We start from the raw sequence: 18,766 nt of genomic DNA, 5'->3' as shown, positions 1-18,766 counted from the left end.
GACGTGCGCCGCAACAACAGCCGTCGTCCACCACCAAAACGGTGGCGGGTGCAATGACGGCCTATAACAGATAAACATTCTGTGGCAGGCTAGCCCCCGCCGCAAGCGGCGGTGACCTACCTGTCCCAGCCCCATCAGGGGAGTACCCAAGGTGGGAGTGAAAGTGGAAAGAGAGAAATATTACCCTAAGGTGGGAGTAAAAGTGGAAAGAGAGAAATATTACCCTACGGCTCCTATTTCTCTCTTTCCACTTGTGCGCTGACAGGGAGGTGAGGGGAGGGTGGCTGTTCCTGGCCCTACGGGGCTGGGACTGGTCAGGACTGGACGCCGCTTGCGGCGGGGGCTAGCCTGCCACCGAATTTGATCTGCTGTAGCCCGTCATTGCACCCGCCACCGCGTCGGTGGTGGACGACGGTTGTTGCGGCGCGCGCCTTTCTCTCCCTCTCCTTTTTCTTCTCTACTTTCTCTCCTGTCCACAAAATCAGGCAGTGGAGGTGGCTCAGCTACAGAGCCAGTAGCAGGCCCGTACATTTTCTTTTCCTTCTTCCTACAGCCACAACGAGGCAGCGGAGAGAGAAAAAACCTTTATTCCACGTAGGAATTCAGGGCGCGCAGACACCTGGGTCCCCGCACGACCCCACTGAAATTCAAGTGTTTATGTCCCTCAGGATCATAACACTGTGGTTCAGCTACAGAGCCAGCAGCAGGCCCGAGCATTTTTTTTTCCTTCTTCCTACAGCCACAACAACAACGCTGCTCCCCAATTCTTGGCCGATCCCCCTGTGTGGGTATGTGCCACCAAATTAGAGGAGAACAACAACAACAACGACATCGCACAGCCCAAGGACGCCTCTTCGTTTCGCCTCCATCAAAGCGCAGCGACCGCGGTCGATATCGAGCCCGGGTACTCTGGTACAGTAGTCGGGCGTCTTAACACTGCACCACACTGGCTGGGCTCTATCACCATCCATATATATATATATATGGTTCACAGGAATTGAAAGACGCAGTATCTGTCACACCTGCTCTGTGGACACCTGAACCGCGTCGAGCCGTAGTGGAGGGCTACGGAGTAATTTCGACCACCTGGGGATCTGAACGTGCGCTGACATCGCACAGCACACGAATGCCACTTCGTTTCGCCTCCATAAGGTCACCATTTTATATTTATATAAATAATTGGTTCACAGGAAAGGAGAGCCGCAGTGTCATACTTCGTCCGTGGACACCTGAACCGCGCCGTGAGGGAAGAAAGGTGGGAATGAAAGTGGAAAGAGAGAAAGGGGTGTCGGTAGTGGAGGGCTCCGGAGCAATTTCGACCACGTGGGGATCTTTAACGCCCGACTACTATTGTTGCGACTGTAGGAAGACGGAAACGAAAATGCACAAATGCGCCGGAGTTCCCTATGGAGTTCAAAATGGCTGTACGACTTGTACTATCAGGACTCCATGAGAGTATATGTTTCATATCCTCGGATACCAGGTGATGCTTGGATTTGCTGTAGAGCTATTATGTCCGGATTATCTTTCTCATCGAGTTGAAGATGATTTTGGTTTTTTGGTCGGAAAGATCTGCAGTTCCACTGCCATTTCCTGCTCTTCGGTGGTTAGACTCGGAAGATGGGAAGTCGGCTTAGTCGCAGGTCGGTAATTTTGGGCCCCGGCGGCATCTTCGGCCAGTCGAAGAATTTCTCTTTGGGATCTTGGGTCTGAGCTTCGAAGGGTCTCCTAGGTGTACATATTAAGTTATATTTTAGCCCTGCCTGGTGACTTCGCACATTCCCATATTATGTGATCTAGCGATCCCCTTTCCTTACATAATGAACATAGATATCTGATCATAGATATCTGATCGTATTTGCCCCGGGTTCTGCGTTTCGATGGAGACGAAACGAAGAGGCGTCGTGTGCTGTGCGATGTCAGCGCACGTTAAAGATCCCCACGTGGTCGAAATTACCCCGTAGCCCTCCACTACGGCTCCTCTTTCTCTCTTTCCACTTTCACTCCCATCTTCCTCCCTTCACTTACGGCGCGGTTGCGGTGTCCACAGAAAAACAAGTGAGACAGTTACAGCGCCTTTCCCTTCCTATAAATAAATCAGTTTAGAAATCGGTTTAGTTCTGATCGTATTTCCAGCCATATATGGTTGACTAGAACTGGGTTCGGGTATATATATTTGTCTGGAGCTTTCTCCATGCTGCTGCTTCTTTGCCTAACGTGGGGTCTGGTAGTGGTAGGGCACTCCTGCTCAGTCTACAGTGCGTTATTTCGCTATAGTTAATCAGGTCCTCTTGTTTACCTTGCTCCGATGGCACTCCTCCAGCCGGGCGTATTAGATCCTGGGCTAGTTTGTGTGCCGCCTTGTTTCCGGGCACGCCTGCGTGGGCTGGCGTACAAAAAAGGGTGAAGTCTCTTTCTATTGGCTTTTGATTGAGGATTCTACCCGCAGTCGTCGCTATGACTCATGCGGTGTAGCTCCTGGTTACGCTTTTGCTGTCACTGACTGCATACTGCCTCGGTCTGAGCAAACTTCATTGCAGCCTCTTCCGCTGTCTGTATCGATCTCGTTTTTATAGAGATAGCTGTTATCATTTATCGCTTGCCATTGACTACGACTGCATTCATTTTTCATTTGCCGCAGCATGCAGCGTCTGCATATGCAATTTTATCTGGATTTTCTGCCTCGAATCTACGTGTCTTTCTTCCCTTTTCACTTGTCCTTACTGCATATAGTCAGGTTGCATGTTCTTTTGTAATGGGGGAATATGGATCCGTTTCCCGTCCTCCCCTCTCATTTCCTGTCTTGTCCCAGTATTCCTGCATACCTATTTCTCTGAGTATGTTCCTTCCACCCTTACTTTTCTCTAGCTTTCTTTGTTGCATACCTAGTGTTGCCTCAATTATTTCGTCTAATGTGTTGTGTATTCCCAGCATCATTAGCCTGACTGTGGAGGTACTTGCCGGGAGCTGCAGTGCTTTTTTAACGCATCGATCATATCTTTTCTGCCTTCTTCAGGTCTAAGTATGGTATGACATAGCCGACCCTGCTTATTACGAAAGCTTGTATGAGCCTTAATAGGTTACTTTTCTTGAGGCCTCCTTTTTTATTGGCTATTCTCCTTATAAGGTTCGTCGTTTGTATGACCTGCCGTTCCAGTTTATCATTTCTCCTTGTATCCGTTTGCTTGGAGGACCATTCCTAGCATTCTCGTTTGCTCGACTTTCGGGACCTCGTGTCCCTCAACTTCTGTATTTACGCCCACTTGTTCGTTTTGCCTTAGGTGTTTTGGATTATATGCAAACGACTCCGATTTTTCTGGAAAACATTTCGTGCTCCTCTCTTTTGCATATTGTGTTGTTTGCCGCCTCTTGCATTTCTGCTCGATTTCAGCATCGCTACCTTTGTTTGTCCAAATCGTTATATCATACGCATATAAGCTGAATTTTGTCTTTTATTTGCCTTAGCTTTTCTGGGGGTCCAAGCATGGCTATGTTGAAAAGTGCGGGCAATAGAACCGCTCCTTGTAGTGTGCCCCTGCTCCCAGATTCTATGGCCTGATATCTTATTTTCGCTTTGTCCGTTAAAAAGTTTTATATATTTATACATCCTTTCCCCTACATTTACAATTCCGTGAGGCCCTGTAGAATGGCATCGTGTTTTACAGTCAAATGTCTTCTTCAGGTGTCCAATCCTAAGATAACTTTACCATCTTTTGATCTTCATTTTACTGTCATGGTGTATCCTGAGCACAATATCTTAAGATGTTGCCTGAACCCTATGACCTCCCGGGGCCATAGCTCATTCTCCTCCATGTATCGGTGTCTTATGAAATGTTCGAATAGTTTACCTACACGTGATGCTAGTGATATTGGTCTCAAATTATCGACCGTTCGAGGTTTTCCGGGTTTGGGTATTAGCACTAGCTCAGCAAATTTTCATTTTTCTGGGATTTCCCGTTTCGCAGCATGAAATTAGCTCCACTATCGAGTCGTTATAAAAGTTTCTTAGCATCTAGAAACTCTCCCGTTTTGCTCGCATAGGTTTTGTGCGTGGTCTTCTATTTCTTTAAGCTCGTAATGAAAAATCGTTTTGGGCTGAGGAGAAATCCGGCTACGTCGACAACACGCCGCTCGAGGCACACACACATCCCTAGCCGATAGTAGTTAAAATTCAACAATTCAGAGACTGATTTGTACAAATGTGATTCGGTACAGTAAACGAATATTTTGGTGTGGGCGTCCGTAGCTCCCAGATCAGTTTCCTTATTCCCCTCTCACCTCAACCTTGGGCGGAGGTCCAGCGGGCCGCGGACCTCGAGAGCCAGGTCGCACTGGTTCTCCATACGTGGTCAGAGGCAGCCCTCATGGAGAGGGCGTCATTTTCTGTTATTCATAAAAGCAACTATCTAAAAAAAAAAAAAAATATTGGGCACTTTCGACCACTTAAATGCGATGAGGCGAAAGCCGCGGTGGTCCTAAGGTTCTCCATTTGGTGGTTTCATTTCATCCCTGTACACGAGCGGGACGGTCTCTCGCTACGGCGGTTGCATTTAAGTTGTGTCTTGCCATGTACACGAGCACAACAAACCCTGTTCGAATAAGTAACTCTGTTTGTCCCCTCTGGCCCGAACCCGCCGCAGTGGTGACTTCTCGCACCGCGAGTCGAGGGTCACAGCACTGTCTTTTAGGACTGGCACGCAGAGGCTAGAAGGAGATTATAGCGTCTAGACCCCCCCCCCCCCCCTCCCGACGCATTATTTCGAAAATCGACCCCCATAGCATTTAACCTGTTATCTGTAGATGTTTAGCTCACGTGATTCAAAAACCAATATAATCATTGAGGCGCAATTTTAATTCACTACAAGGCACAAGCCAGTCTGCTTCAAGCAAGATGACGAATGTCATATTGGCAGGATTCCACTCATGATTTCTGTGACCTAGAAAAATTGAAGTCGCGCCAATTGTTTTACAACTGAAACAGCATCAATTATAAATTCAAAATTAGTGGATGTAGACATATACCTTTGGGTGATGTACGGTGCACCGACATCAATTGCAGTCTTCCCAAAGAAAACAGAACCAAAAATAAGGAGTCTATGCTCCTACAAACTGACTGAATCAGACAGGTACCCCAACCATAGATAGTTCTGTGTAGTTTGTACTTGAACAAGTGAAAATCTACAAAGAATGTTGGTTGTGCTCTGTGCAATGGAACTCCCATTCAGTGTAAACCCATGATACTCTAGCCTAGGCGTTCTCCAACTGGGTTCTGCAAGCTCCCACTAAAGTGTCCCACCCCACATTCCTCTGCCTCTTCTTGCTATGTTTTCGGGCCAGGAACAGCACCTGGTACGTTGAAATTCAATTTAGTTTATCCTAGCTTGCTTCTCAGTTCTGCACCAACATCGTAGGCGCCATCCGCAGCACACAGCTTGGCATCACACCAAGATGCTTCTGGGGGGGTCGGGTTCCTTGGCATATGTTGACAGCTACTGGGTTCTCCGAGGTAAAAAGATGTTGAGAACCCCTGCTCTAGCTCAACACAACAGCCAATCTTGCATAAGGCATATTTGCATGCCCACTTATTGTGCCATGCACAACAGAGAAGACTGAATTCTTTTTTGTGCTTCTGATCTTTGCTGTTCACAAGAATTTGCATCAAGCAACCAAAACTTCTGCACTACTGAGCTAAGAAACTGTAGCTTCGGAAGATGCTTGAAGTATGGTGCTGCATGGCGACAGTTCACACCCACTATTCCCAAAAGGCAGCAAGAGATGAGAGGCTAGCACAAGACCAGAAATTGAGGCTGAAGGTCAAGTTTATTATAAAAATTCGCATTTTTTTTTTTCACAGTATACCAAAAACACTGTCTTTAAACTGTTACCACAGAGAACTGCTAACTGAATGTTAATCTGTTAAGAAGTGCGTCATCATTGTTAGGAAGCTCACTTAAGTATTTTTCCTCTCTTCAATGTAAAAAATCAAAACAACAAAGGGCCACTCGAGGCAACTAAAAGAAAGATGCAAGTTTCGATTTGCACACAACAGTAAATAAATAGCATTGCATCCTCCAACCAACGTAAGAAAAAGCTCTCGATACACCAACATAGGCTTCATAAATGCCTTATTCATGAGGCAAAGCAATTTTCTAGGCAAAATCATCATTGCCATGAAAAACAAAATTGCAGAAAAGGACACCTGAAATGGCAGACAGCACTACATCAGCAGGGCGGCAGTTTTCATCGCACACGCTTTTATATAGGATGCTTCTGCAACTAGTTCTTTCACAAATAGGGTAAACGTGTAAAAAAAAAAAAAAAAGAAAAAAAGAAAAAAAAAAAAAAGAAAAACCCCCTGACCAAGTCGGTCAAGCACTGCGGATAAAACTCAGTCCAGTATCGGCTTGGCTCTCTGTACATTTGACACTGCACTGAACAGAACGACAACTAAACCTGCATATCTAGAGGGGAAAAAAAAAAAAAAAAAAAAACGTGTCGGAGAAGGCGGAGACAAGCTTCTCGAAAAAAAAAAAAAAAAAAAAAAAGCGACGACGCACATCCATTCAAATACTGTAGTACTTGGCTAACACAACAAGGCTTTGGCAGCGGCAGCTGCCACTGGCTTCTCGCCTGGAGAAGCACGCGCTGCCTAGGGTTCCCATTTCTTTCACGGCAGTTTGTTTTCCCTTAAAGGCGCGAGAAGAAAATTGAAAAAGATTGTGGTGGCGAGCCACACACTTCGCTAAAGCAAGAGACACCTATGTGGCGGGCATTGAGAGTTGCTGCTGCTACAGTGAGTGCCATCTGCTCCTTACTAAAGGCCACCCCCCCGGCCCCACCACTCCCTATTCCCCACCCCCGTTTGGGCAGTTACTCCTATGGACTCTGCAGACTGTTTCGTCAGCCAGACTTCCACAACGAGCGACACCAAAGCAGCAGGGAAGGGTGCGTGCACACAATGGTGTCTCTCATCTCCCCCTTTTGCGAGTTGTTGGCCCCTGGCTGCCCCCGTGTGGCTGGTGGGCCCTCCCATCGTCGGCTGGAATCACCCCCAAGGGTCCATCCCATGTTTGTCGGCAGCTCCCATTTTGTCCTCTCACAGCTGGCTGCTGCAGGTCCTTGCAGAAATTTTTCTCTCGCCCTCTATTTTGTGCTGCTTCTTGCTCCCTGGCCACTGTCTATAGAAGGGCACACCTCCGCTTGGGCTTAGGCTCAGGAGGCTCCAGGGCTGCCAAGATGGCTTCATCAAAGACATTCTTCAGTCCTTTCTGTAAGAAGCAAAAAATGTCAGAGGCTGCTTAAACAGATTGAGACAACTGAGGCACTGGCCACTATTCTGGCCTGTAGAATGGCCAGTGTGCAATCACTCAATATACAGTCAAACCCACTTACCCGTTTTAACAATATCTCGTTTACCAATACTGGGCAGCCAATGCACCGTCAGGTTTGTTAAGAGTTCTAAGGTAAAATAAACACTTATTACAATGGTTTCATATTATATTATAGGTTATAACAATCAAATATGGTCATTAAAAGTTGACAAATGCGGCGACCACAGAAGCACGCGCGTATGCAGAGATGCGACAACACCGATGCAGTGACAATAAAAAAAAAAAAATCGGGACAGGGCGCGTCGCGCCAACGCGTTGGTTGGGTGCGCCGGGAAGCTTGCATGCCGCGGAGACGCAGAGAAAGCGTAACACGCTGCTAGGCACGGCCATTCTGAGGGAGAGCTTTAAGAACTCCCCGTCGCGCCCTCTCTGCCTCTGCACGGTGGAGCAGTCCATTCTCAGGGTGCGCTGCACTATCCTCCCCCATTTGCTTTGTCCAGGCCCCCGCTTCGCGGCTGCACGTTTTGTAGCAGGTATGCAGCAGCGTTCATGCATGTCTTTCTAGTGTGGTTCTCCTAGTGTGCCATCAATGTTGCCATGATCTTGCTGGTCCTGGATTTTTCGTGAACAGCAACGGAGGATCCTCCTTCAAGAAGCATGACACAACCGGAGCAGAAGAGGAAGCGAACAGCAATGCCGCTAGAAGTTAAGTGGAACATTGTACGCGAGCACAAGGACGGCGTGAAAGTGCAACTTGGTGCGCAGGTACGACCGACAGTATCGACAATCAATCATCTGCAACGCGCTCAAGATTGAGAATGAAAGCGATGTCAGTGTTGCCCATGCAATGGACAATGGCCGGAAAAGGGTTTGGCATGGGGCCTACAAAGACGGGGGCACAGGCGCTCTAACAGTGGTTCTTGAGCGTCCGTGCAGCGAACCTACCGATTAGTTGTCAGATTTTAGCAGACAAGGCGAAGAACTTCGCATACCTCCTGCGAAACACCCATTTCCAGCCTGGTGGTGGTTAGATTCAACTGTTAAAGGGGAGACATGGAATCATCTACAAGGTAGTCGTAGGCGAGGCATGCGACGCGGAAAATCTTGAAGCTCCTGCAGACACAGAGATGACCGAACTTTGGTCCGCAGTGAGCGGTAGTGACGGCAACGCGTTGGGACTAATTTTTACATGCCAACGATACAGTCGCGACAAATGAAGCCTGACAGACAGGGCTATTGTCGCAGCAGTCACTAGCGCAGAGGACGGTGACAGTAGCGACGACAAACCGGAAACAGTGCAGGTTGAGTCAACAGGAAGCACTGAGAATGATAGACTCCCTACAGGACTGTCTTTGCTAAAAAACTTCCCCTGCACTTGTGCAGTTGGATGCCCTGCAGAAAGATGTTGGCCAGATTGCCGTAAAACAGAAAATGCTCAAAAATTATTTTAATGCTCTAATTTATTATTTAGAGCATTAAAAGCAATTAAATTTGAAGTGATTCCTGCATCAAAGGAAACTACCATAAAGCTGAAGATAACGCTTTGGGTCGTGAGCAAATGCCACAATGGAAGGCCTCAAATTCCTTTCCAGCTCTACGCATTAACATACATAATGACATCCCAGCATTCAATTTTTACAATTACCCATATATTTGCAAAGCGCTGGGGAAAGCCTGCTAAACCACCTCAGCATTAAAGCCCCCTGGACGGAATAGGGAGCTGAATGTGAAGTAAAGTGCCCTGTCCTTATTAAATGCCCAAAGCTTTTTGTTGCTGGCTGCCTATATGATTGGTAAGAACATATTACTGAAATTAAAAAAGAAATGATGTTGTCTTGGCTATTTCACACAGTTAAAAAAAAAAAAAAAGTGCTTTCACATGAAACCTGCATCACTAAAAAAAGTTCCTTGGTTTTCCATGGCAACCATTTTCTATTAAATCTTATAAACTTTTCTCTCACTTCTGATTATTTCCGTCAACTTTAGCAGCCCTGTGATATTTAATGTGGTGCAAATTGATTTTAAACCTTGCAGTTTCATGGCTTCAGTTCAGACTTCTACAGGCAAGATTGCATGTTATATATGACAGACATTTTCCACATGTTATTGCCCTTCCCGCTTCAGCAACAAGATTTCATGGCTTCTCGGGCACTTTATGTAAGGACTCATCAATCTCAAACTACCGTATTGACTGGAATGTAAAGAAAGTTTTTTTTCTCAATATTTTTGACCTTTGAAGTCTACCCACAAGTATCGAATACTGCGATTCGGTAGGTCGAAAGCAGCGCCGGGGTGCAGCCATATTGAGTCCGTTTCTGCGTTTTTATGATGTTATGTTGGCAACGTGGGTACCAGGGAAGCGAAATCACAATTCATCAGAAGTAAAAATGTTGCGCTTTTTGCCCGTATGCTCAGAATCCTGGTGTCAGCTTTATCCTGTGCTTGTCACATCTTTCACAATGGATTAGTGCAGTTACTTCTGTTATCGCATTTTGCACGAAGGCAACAAGCCACGCACAATATGACGCTCGCTTAAAAAAAAAAGCCATTCAGATAGCATAAATTGGAAATTGAGCTGCGGATAAATGTTAACTAATCTACCATACATGGGGGGCGGATGCACTGGGAAGCGATTTTTCAATGTGAGCCTGACCGCAAAAGCTTCTGAGAACGACATTGTCTGGGAGGACGAGAGTGAAAAGGAAAACTGTTTTCAAGCACTCTGCCTCTGAAAACGAAGATGATTGAGCGTTTCTGATGAGACTACAAGGGCCTGATTAGTACCTTTTCAGGCACTTATCACGCACTACATTCGTGGTTTTATTTTTACCCATTGGGCACTATGTAAAGTCGCCCGGTCGCAGTATATTCAAGTAAATATGGTACTTCAGCCATTCAAAGCAGTAACATTTATGACACCTCTATGCCATGTGACGCGCAGTCTCTGGCTGCGGACAAAGTTTCGATTTCGGATAGCTGCTTCTCATTTTTTTCTCTGTATTTTGACAAAGAAAAAAGTAAGAGGAAAAGAAAAAGAGACAGAAAGAGAGAGAGAAAGAAAGGTCTGTTGTAGCCGACTGAGGAACTAAAGAATTCGATGCAACTATAACCACATTCCCTTTCTCAGCCCCATTCCTAAAGAGCTGCAATGTTCTGTCGCCGACATAAAAAAAAACCTGGAGTTGCCATTTAAAGATCTATACCACCTATTCTAGTCCCACAGAGCAAATGTAAGCCTCAAAGGATCAGATACATTACTACACAAACACACCAAGCTTCATTTTGAGGGCTCTTGTCACACACAATTTTAACTAAAATTATAACAGCATTATATCATTAAAAAGCCAGCCCTAAGTGGCCTGCCTTATGCTGCAAAAAATATTAGCAGCACCTCACGTCACTAGGATCTCATCCCCTGCCAGGCTTCAGTTGACATTTATTCAAATTTCCTTGCACACTTTCCTATCGCGAGCATCCTGCAGCCTGTGCGAATGAGTTGATAAACTTGCGCGACAGCTACGTGCAGCACTTCTAAGGCTTTCAGCACGTTCCTCCTACAAGTCCATCTATGTCTGCTAGAATAAAGCACGAACACCCAAAATAATAAAGTACCTTTTATTCTGCATGCTACAACATGCACCTAATTATCACATCCTGTCGCAATGCCAAAATGACCCAAAATTTTTACATTTCTTTCCCATTACCCTTTCGTCAGCATGTGGCATGATACAACCGGAGTGCCGACAACAATCAGCCAGCCACCTGCATAAAAAGCTGCACGATACAAACACTAGCCCGTGATGCATCCATACCTGTGTGAGGGCTGAACACTCGACGTACTTAACAGCCTTGAGCTCCTTGGCAAGTTTCTCGCCCTGTTCATTGGAGATGGGTTTCTGCTTGTTTTTGGCAAGCTTCTCGAGGGTGGCCGCATCATCCCTCAGGTCGATCTGTGTGCCGACCAACAGGAACGGTGTCTTCTGGCAGTGATGTGTGATCTCTGGCACCCACTGCAGCACACAAGAAGGACAGGCACAATGCAGAAGCTACAAACAAGGGCTCCCCTACTCCGCATTAACCAGCACCTGTCAAGAGTGTCGTGCCAGCGAATAACAGAGCAGTGATGATCCAATCACAACAGAAATGTAACAGATGTAAAATTGGGAAAGCAAGATTATTAACTGTGTGTCCTAATTACCAGCTTGGATAGCACATTTTCCTTAATAGGCTGCATCATCGACACTATTGGTGTAATACTACTCTTGTGGGATATAAAACAAGGAAGTAAACACATTATTTGCCAAGGATCACGGGCTCGGCTTGGCAACAATAAAATTAGCAGCTTTAGGCATTGTTTTTGAAATTTATGACATGCCGCACAAAACGAGCAGAAGGAAATCTTCAATGAACAAGAAACGACACCAGCAGTGCTATTTTGACGTTCTTTTTAAAGGCCAACTTTCCTTGGTATGTGAGCAGCATGCGCCAAAAGGAAATTGTTAACATGTTCTGTGGTGCCGCTGTACATTTGTCTGATATTCAATGGTATGGACTTCCCTACATCCTGCTGCGCACAATATGATATTCAGATCATTTTGCACATCAGGAGTAAGAAAAGAAAGAGCACCCATCAAGTCAGAAAAGTGCTGTACCATACCAATACTACAGCAAGTTAGTAAAATTTTAATGAACCAAGACTTGGGGGCCGGCAATATGTCAGATATTCATACCTTAATACACCAACAAAGTGGTGTTTTAGACAAAACATTTCTGTACAGAAATTATGAAGAAATTATGAAAGGTAGCAGAAACTAAAAATTTCCGCAAATTTTCTCAGTCATTAAGGTCTGGGTTGTTGTGCACATGTACCACTGTTCCAGCTGAAGTCAAAGCTATCAAAGCAATTTCCTGACTCCTCAGATTACTGAAGTCATCAAAGAACCCAGAGTCAAAGCGGCTGAATGCTGCGATTGATGCTAGAGTCCCTGTGCGAACCAACGCGAATTTCTTGCCCAGTCTTGCTAGCTCAACTTCTAGCTTTGTTAAAAAAAAAAAAGCAAACTAAGTCAAAACCGAAAGTTAACATGTCAAACCACTTCTAGATGGCGATGGTGTCCAGCATGCAAAAATATTAGCGTGGCAGTGCATGGAAATTTGCAATGCATTTTTTACTATGGCCTATGGGGCAGTTCTGAAAGAGTTAACCCACATCACACAACAAGTACACCACTGTTTCTACAGCAGTTCGTGCGAGGAGTTAACTGCTGTTACAACAAAAAGGCAGGTTATCTAAAGTCCTCAAACAGTGCAATGAGTCCATTACAAAGAATTATGATTGTGAGCGCGGAACTATCCCCAGCTCTCAGGAGCCCCTATCATAAAACATTATCAGAAAGCTTATCAGCCGTTGCGAGACTCAGAGCAACTCATAAAATTCTTCTGCCCATTAAGCAGCTAGCTTGTGGGAACTCAAATTTCACAGAGGAGTGGCCTACAGTGGTTTGTTTTCTTTAAATGCTTGCCTAGTGTTAAACCACTATGTATCCTTTCTTTCCATCCATTCATCCATCCAGTGTGGATCGGCAGCCGGCGGCACTCGCAGAAACTTAAGCGGTCCCAGTTTTTTTTCTTCACCTTTTCACCATTTGCACATGCGTAATACGGGTGTAAGAAATGCAAATTCAGTGTCATATTTCCAGCGAGTGTGTTTCACGTCGTAAGATCTCACTGTGGCGACACGGTGCTACACTTCGAAGAAAACTTTAATCTGAATTTTAATTTTTGTGAGCAAAGTACTACAGATGCGCTTTCCTTCGTCCTCCTCTAATTTTATAAGGTCAAGCCACTGCCCCTGTCTTCCATGACTGGTGCACTGCAGCGCACAACGAAATGCGGGACAATATGCTAGTTCCTGTGCTAGCATCCTCCAAGCCCAAGCAGGTGCAAACTGCACGCTGACCAGACTTAAGAAAGGAGACATGGCCAGCTCGCTATATAGTCTTTAACTTGAGGATTAAATATAGTTCAGACAGCGTTCTGCTAGGCCAGTTTGCCACAAACTGTACGTGACTACATATCAACTCTGACCAGACAACGCCGGCACTGCTGCGAGTTATTCTCCTGCAACGAAATCGCGTCAATACTCTTTAGAAATTCTCGCCGCACAGGAAAGCTGTAAAGCTGACTATTCAAGGGAATTCACCAAACTCTACTAGACGAGTACTTTTTGCATACATCAGCAAACTTGATATGACGCTGGGCCAATGAATCCAAAAACGTGTATAAAGAAGGCTATTCACTTAAAAAAAAAAAAAAAAAAAGAAAAGAAAAAAAGCTATGGGAACGTTGTGTATATGGTGTTTATTAAAAATGATAAATTAGTGTGTAATAGTTTTTGAAAATGCAAATAAATTTTTCAGTGTGACAGGAATATTGCACACTCGAAAAAATGTAGGATCCTCCTGTAATTATGTTTTCACTGAAGTGCAAGCTACAAATATTGGTCGCTGTGACTACATTGAGAATATCTGTGCAGTGAGCCACTCTGATGCAAAGCAAAAATTTGGGATTATTATCAGAACAGGGGCCAGATATAAAACTGTTTTTAACGAAATGGACTACCTTCATATTCTTATGACTATGAAATCTATTTATTGCCAAAGTAAACACTGTCAAGCAAGAAGAGAAGAGAGATAGTTAAGCCCGTGCATGACATATGGTGCTGTTTTACTCCATTTCTCAGAAACAATTGCTTTGCACAGAAAAGAGCAACAGACTTAGCCAACTACTAACGCTTTTGCCAAATTAACATGACGAGAAGAAAACACTCAAACAACTTGATTGTACGTCCAGAGGGCACGTGCTTCAATAGCTGTCCAATTTCAAACAGAAACAAGAGCCTATAATTTCTGGGCAAATGCATTAGGTTTTATAGAAACCGGCAATCTATTCTTTTGTTTTGACAGGGTGCCTAACGACATCATCGCTGTGTTCGACACGTTGTGCAACAAAGTATCTCCAGGACCAAACACTGACGAAGGATATCATTATCTGGCCCGAAATACTCAATAAGGTCAATTAATGCCTTCACAGTAATATGCGATAATAGCCTGGTCATATTTCTGTCATAAGAGGCAAACAGGTAAATAAAAGCGCACTGAATCGCAAGACAAACAGCACACAACAGGCCGTACGCGTGCACGTAAAACAATGCTTGGCAGCAGACTACACGAACGTGCATCCACACCGAGTAGGATTCACTGCTGTGCCCTAAGGCGGCAACTATGCTCGATCTCAAGGCCAAATAACTAACCCATTCAGCCCAAACTGAATTTGCAAAATCTACAATACAAAAATCTCGGGTACGAGACCTTCCCAGCTGCAGAGCCTCAATCTCTTCTTCCCTAAAAACGCTTTCCTCTCTCCCTACATCTCACACACAGACTGAGGAAAGTTTATCCAATTCTTGTTTTTAGTTAAAACCAAATTTTATGACCGTTAATGGCTGCACCACTTGCTTGTAAGACAGCAAAAGATGCAATTCATGACACCTTAACCAAAAATGGACTCCGCGATTTCCATTTTCCAAGATCTGAGCCTAAAGTATGTATGCGAACTGCAGTTTACTAGGGAAATCTGTTAGTGGCGGCAATTTGGTATTCCTGTTTACTGCCTCCTCGAGCTTGTAAGAGTTTTGGTTACAATAACACCAACGTTTTAGTCATTAAAATGAGGTACTCTGTCACTACAGGCCAACTTTAATTTGTCGTCAACATCACTTTAACTCTTTTGAGACTGCCCCATAGGCAGCAATTCATACGTCAACATATGCCACATGCAAATTTCTGTGTTTCAAATGGCTCATTGAGCTACGCCATCGTGCAGCATGTCACCGGGAACCATCGCCACATGCAGTTAGCCCTAAAGTATTGCTCACCTTTTCTCTGACGTTTTCAAAAGAGGACGGAGACACGACAGAAAAGCAGACAAGGAAAACATCTGTCTGAGGATAGCTGAGAGGCCGCAGCCGGTCGTAATCTTCCTGACCAGCTGTGTCAAAAAGTCCTAAGGTGTAGGGTTCGCCACCAATCATTACTGTCACAGCATAATTGTCGAACACCTGGGAAACAAAGGAAAGAAAGTCGAAGGAGAAGAGTTTTGCATGTTTGCCTTACAAATGGGCACTTCAAAATTTGAAAAAATAATAAAGTGCCGGACTACAGTTTGCCAGTCACGAACTTTGTCTCACACATAGAACTGCATAAGAAATAACTGCCAAATATATTCCAACCAAGGCCAGCGCATTACAATGTGAGTACACGAATAAGGCAGGTTCATAAAATTAACCTTGACAACAAAATGTGGCCAAGTAAAAAGGGAGCAATCTGCAACTGGATGTGTGTTAAGACCATGTAGCCATTGACTGACTAGAGATGACTAAGGGAGCTACAAAGATCATTCGGTTTGCAAGAACTTCAAGATAAGAATACCTAAGTGACATTCATAAGCAGACAGAAAAACTTTATTAACACATAGGAATTCAAGGGGCACAGGCCCCACACAACCCAACTGCAACAACACAACCCAACTGCAACAATGCAACTGTTTATGTCCCTAAGGCTCATAACACTGGCGTCACTTTTACATTAGTGTCAAAAGCATTTCTAATACCCCAAAAAGCAATTTTAAGAAAGTTGATAAATTTTAGGAATACCCCTAAAATAAATAAGCATAAGATACAACAAATTTATGTATGCAACTTCCATGCATGTACTCAGTTTTCCTTGAACCTCAAAAAATGGCATACACTCCTTCCCCTTCCCCAGCAGCTATGAATGATACAATTTGTTTTGTACTGCATGATAGGGAAGAGCTTTCCATGGAATCAATTTGGAGATTATTGCAGCTAACTTTCAGACAGTTTTTACTCCACAGTGATGATAGTGAAACTAAGCTTATTTGCAAGTACCCAATTCTATCCAACAGCTGCCACATGAATTCCTACTTCTAACCCCATCGATCTTGAAACAGCAATGGCATCAAATCAATCCAGAAATTATCCTGTAGAGCTGAAAACTTTCAGAGCACAGGTCCATTAAGAACCCAACCACTACATGCATTTGGACATCGATTTGTGGCCTTCTCATCTTAAAAGCGTGCACAAGTGTCAACTGATAGCCGTAACAGCAATTAGTACGGTATTTAAGGTTTATCATCAAAAAGTGACATGGGCTACGAAGACACCATAATGAAGGCCCTCGGGTTAACTTCGACCACTTAAGTTTCTTTAACGTGCACTGATACCGCACAGCCGACTGGCGCCTTTCGTTTAGGCTCCGTCGAGACACGGCCTCCGTGAACGGGGTGACCAGGAGGCGATTTCTTCCCCCCTTTGATATTAGGAAATGAAGGAGTAACACATGCAGGACAAAAGCGACACGATACTCACCGTGGGGACGTATTCTGATGGAAACTTGTTTGTTGTGTACGAAATCAGCAAACATGTTTTACCAACAGCACCGTCGCCAACCACAACGCATTTGATGGTTTGCATTTTCAAGCCACTGTCCCTGAAAATGAAAAATGGAAAACTTGGAATCCATGCTGGACTACAGGCGAGAAAGATGACAGTTGTCAAAGCAAAATGCTGGCACTTGCCTGGAAAGCTACTCCTTTCCAAGGTGGAGGGGGGCCTAGCCTTCAACTCGCTGTCGCTGAAAAGAAAGCGTGAGCGGAGTGTGATACAAACAGTACTAATAGGAAAGATTTTCCAGCTGGACGCTATAAAGCGGAGTGAAACCAACTGCAGAAAATAAACAAGAAAGCGCTCAGACGCGAACGGAAGAAGGAAACGACGAAACAGCACCGTCAAACACGAAGGAATGCCGGCACACCTCCGCACTCTAGAGGACGCAAACACTCGAGTGGGCGACGAGACTTTCACGCTCACTAAGTAAACGACATGCCCGAGAAAGCAAAATCCACGAATATTCCCACCTTTTACTGTCATGAAATGTGAACAACTCTGCGCTACCGCCGAAAAATAAGCTCGCAAGCATCGTCTCCTTTACTGATTACATTCAGCTATCCAAAAGGCTACTACTGCAGCGCCCGGGCCGAGCAAGAATTCGGCCCCAAGCAATACGGTTACCCAACACCCGAACGCCGCTGCATACCGATTCTGTTGTCAAGCTGGGAGTCGGAGTAATGTCCGCGCGCGACTCAGCCCGCGTTGATTGCGAGGACAGGCGCTCTTCGGCAAACTAACAAGTATGTTAGGCCTAGTACAACGACTTCTGTGAAGCGCAGTTCTATGGCATACCGCCATCTTGATAGCTTTGTCAAAAACGGCAAAGGAAACCTGACAGTGCTTCGCGGCAATACATCGCTGCGAATACCGCCTGTTTCAGCGCTGTCTTAACAGAATCTACGATGCAAATGCGTGAAGAGACCTACCTTTGGGGGGAGATCAGCGATTTATTTCTCACCCGGCCTCCACAAACTCGCCTTACTGGGCGTAACTAGTGGAGTGGCGTCACATCCGCTTCCGCTCTTAATGAGAACGGGAGCATCGATGCGGTGGCTAAACATGCAGTCGTGCTAGTCATGCCAACAGAAAGACTTCCAAGCACGGTGCTTCCAAAAGAGGAAATAGTACTTCACTGCCTTTCCGCTTGTGAAAAGTGTGGCGCTGCGACCAGCGGCGCGTGTCGTCTGCTACTAATAAATAGTTCTCGCGATAAGCTTTTATAACTAGAATGGTGTTTATTAGCGCCTTTTAATAAAGTAGACATACTGCGCCAGTTATATGCGTGTTGCATCAACGAATGACCGGTAATCGTCTGCAAATGCGCCGACGATACGGCCTGCTGCGTATTTTGCCGCTTGCTTAGTAAGACGCGAGAGATCCCGCGGTTACTTCTGTGCAAGGACAACCCTCAGATTGTTCCAGAACAACTGAAACCTCTCCCAAGCTATAGAAAACTAAACGAACCCGCCGAATTTAAATTCGTCGTAAAAGTAAGGGATCAACTTTTTTTTTTTTTTTCACTCTACGGAGGCCAAGGAACCAACAGCAGTTTCGGACATGTGATATCGCACTTGTGCAAATGGAGTAGTAATTAAATGTTACCAAAGAGCACCCGCGACAACTAACAGCTGAGAAACTTTCTCAAAGACAATTTGAACAAATTTAACCTTCGACGGGATGCTCGCCGGCAAAAGTATCGAAGATAGCAAACACCTTTGATGCTACTGAAAGGTGTGAATCGGCTGCTAATGACGACGCCACACCCGAATAAACTCCATGACAAGTGTAGCACCGAAGAAAGACCCGCTTGTTGCCGCTGCTGCAATGGAGGTCCTTCCTCCGTGGCTGCGGCTATAGTGAAGGCAGCGACGCATGCTATGTAATCCGCCATGTTGTCGTCGTTGTC

The 18,766-nt window shown here is 45.1% G+C and overlaps 1 protein-coding gene across 2 annotated transcripts; it reads right to left on the bottom strand.

The window, feature by feature from the left end:
- Positions 1-5,801: 5,801 nt before the first annotated feature.
- Positions 5,802-17,929, bottom strand: Cdc42 (Cell division cycle 42). 2 transcript variants are annotated; one of them, XM_084599488.1, is made up of 6 exons: positions 17,787-17,929; positions 16,989-17,044; positions 16,780-16,900; positions 15,268-15,450; positions 11,144-11,341; positions 5,802-7,268 (listed from the first exon to the last, which is right to left on the bottom strand). In XM_084599488.1, the coding sequence occupies exons 3-6, from the start codon at positions 16,882-16,884 to the stop codon at positions 7,179-7,181; spliced, it is 576 nt and encodes a 191-aa protein (XP_084455614.1). In that variant the 5' UTR covers positions 16,885-16,900; positions 16,989-17,044; positions 17,787-17,929; the 3' UTR covers positions 5,802-7,178. The 2 variants fall into 2 exon arrangements, with proteins under 2 accessions (XP_084455614.1, XP_084455615.1); XM_084599489.1 differs by lacking the exon at positions 17,787-17,929 and adding an exon at positions 17,507-17,749.
- Positions 17,930-18,766: the final 837 nt, after the last annotated feature.

This window comes from Amblyomma maculatum, chromosome 3 (assembly GCF_055883805.1).
Source record: "Amblyomma maculatum isolate TAMU_Amacu chromosome 3, ASM5588380v1, whole genome shotgun sequence".
NCBI lineage: Eukaryota > Metazoa > Arthropoda > Arachnida > Ixodida > Ixodidae > Amblyomma > Amblyomma maculatum.
Note: the sequence above shows the minus strand (reverse complement) of the source record. Positions and strands in the feature narration are given on the sequence as shown.

Excerpts from the sequence above, each read along its gene's own strand:
- Cdc42 (XM_084599488.1), bottom strand. The coding sequence starts at position 16,884 with ATGCAAACCATCAAATGCGTTGTGGTTGGCGACGGTGCTGTTGGTAAA. Across the intron at positions 15,451-16,779 it reads CATCAGAATACGTCCCCACG|GTGTTCGACAATTATGCTGT; the intron begins GTGAGTATCGTG and ends TTTGTTTCCCAG. Across the intron at positions 11,342-15,267 it reads TTGAAAACGTCAGAGAAAAG|TGGGTGCCAGAGATCACACA; the intron begins GTGAGCAATACT and ends TGTGTGCTGCAG.